Raw genomic sequence first — 2,029 nt, forward strand, 5'->3', positions numbered from 1 at the left:
GACTTCGCGCGGTCCGAAAACGAGGCCTACAAGGCGATCCGAACCGACTTTGGCTTGCCGCTGCCCGGCCACGCGACGACGCCCGTGACCGACGCCGAGTACACGCACGCAATCACTGTCGTTCAAAGCCTCGGCAAAGTCGCTGACCAGCGCGCCGCCGTTGACAGCGTTCGCGCGGTCATGGCACGAATGACCAAGACGGAGCTGCTGCAGTTCATGGCTGAGTTTGACACGGAGACAACCACGAAATTTGTGGGTCTTGGCGCGACCTTTGCCCTCAACAAAACCTCCGTCCGTATGGAGGCGTCTTCCGATGATGCGATACAAGCCAGCGATGTGGGCTTTGAAATGTCGGCCATCGGCGCAGCGATAGTCGTCGCATCCGTTCTCGTCGGTGTTGTGCTCGTCGTCCGAATGCACCGGCACGAAGGTGACGCTGCCATCATTGCGCACGTGCTCCGAGCGATCCAGGACAAGGATAAAAACCGCCACCAGCACGACAAGACTGCCAAGACGATCGTTGTCGTTGTGTAGTGCTGCCCCATTATCATAGTATACTAGCCAACCAATATTAACTTAAGACTTTCATTTCGCCCATTGTCCAGTCGATGCATCCACGCACGAAAAGCCATCGTGTGTGACAAGGCGCGTTGCGATCGTTCGTTGAGACCGACTTGCTCAAGATCGAACGCCTCGCAGAAAACGTCAAGCGCGAACCGTACAACACCGGGCGTTCGTGCTGGACACGATTTCTTCCTCCACTTCGAGTGTTCGGAATCAAAAGCCACCTTCATCCTCGCCTTCCCTGGCCCAGGTAGGTGAGGAATACACAGTTCGGATTGTGTGGCTCGTCGTGGATTGTCGATCAGGCCATGCATTTGGTGTACGTATATTTGTACTTGGGTGCGGGACACTGGATGCAATTCGACGCACACTGCTTGCTGAGTGATCCGACGCGCGCTGGACTCGCTTCGATATTTCATCATCATCAGGTCGAGGAATTCAATTAGAGCGTCACATTTTGACTCTATTTACCCCTACCAACCCCCACCCTCCTGCCCGCTGCGGTGTTGATATCCCCACAATGCGGGGGGATGCCAAGGGTGCCCTCAAATCCCCCGGATGCTGGATTTGGGGTTGAATCTCTATTAGTATGTTTCAATGGATCCCGTACAATTTTGCGGCCCTAGTGTCATGGATGCAAACCGTTTATGGGGGTTGCTACCATCTTATAGCTCCTAAGCCACGTATATGTTTCGAACGTTAGCACAGCCACGTCCAGTCGTGGGCGTGAGTCTAGGCTCGGTCTTGGCACCGTCCAAGGTCAAGACGACGACGGTGAGCGTGCCACGTCAGTCCAGCGGTTTCTGTGCAACCGACGGTGGCATGGAGAAGGGCGCGGCGATCAAGTGCGTGATCAACGACGAGCCAGCGACAGAGAACGAGGCGCCCGAAGATGCGGAAAGCGAGAACAATGGAGCGTACTGCGCCAAGCTCATGGACGATACAGCGATACGAGCGCTTCGGCGCGCGCTCGAGAGGACGACCGTGTCGATCGAGACACACGGCCATTTACGCGAGTTTCAGCGCAAGCCAGAGGAGCCACATCCGCTGCAGTATACGTCGCTCAAGCGCGAGGCCCACAAAGTCCATGAGCTGCAGACTCCCGTGCTTCCACACCGCCCGGCCTCGGCGCGGCCGACACGTACTGCATACTATTCTACCGGTGGATGGCAACTTCGGCGGCCAATTATGGACGTGTAGCGCCCGCTGCCCATGTCAGTCGCTCACGTCCGTCCACAGTACACAGCAGTGCGGCCTCCAACAACAAGCTGCGCCGGTCGTTCCAGGTCGTGCTCGCGGAAGAAAAAGCCAAGTACTCAGGTGCAACAACCATTCCGATGCACAAGTCGTCGCATCGTACATTTCGTAGCGCTCGAAGACCAATATCTCACGCTGAAAGACGCCATTTTGCGCGTACGTGCATCTTGCATCACCTCATGTCGACCGCCGTTCGTAGCATTTTGAC

The 2,029-nt window shown here is 56.4% G+C and overlaps 2 protein-coding genes across 2 annotated transcripts; both read left to right on the plus strand.

The window, feature by feature from the left end:
* Positions 1-24: 24 nt before the first annotated feature.
* On the plus strand, positions 25-534 carry SPRG_18725 (hypothetical protein; the record flags this gene model as incomplete). The annotated part of the gene is made up of 1 exon (XM_012358169.1): positions 25-534. A coding segment is annotated over one exon (510 nt), but the record flags the coding sequence as incomplete, so codon positions are not given.
* Positions 535-1,386: 852 nt separating this feature from the next.
* On the plus strand, positions 1,387-1,884 carry SPRG_18729 (hypothetical protein; the record flags this gene model as incomplete). Its single annotated transcript, XM_012358170.1, has 2 exons — positions 1,387-1,705; positions 1,765-1,884. Coding segments are annotated over 2 exons (439 nt in total), but the record flags the coding sequence as incomplete, so codon positions are not given.
* Positions 1,885-2,029: the final 145 nt, after the last annotated feature.

This window comes from Saprolegnia parasitica (assembly GCF_000151545.1).
Source record: "Saprolegnia parasitica CBS 223.65 unplaced genomic scaffold supercont2.1414, whole genome shotgun sequence".
Taxonomy (NCBI): Eukaryota; Oomycota; class Saprolegniomycetes; order Saprolegniales; family Saprolegniaceae; genus Saprolegnia; species Saprolegnia parasitica.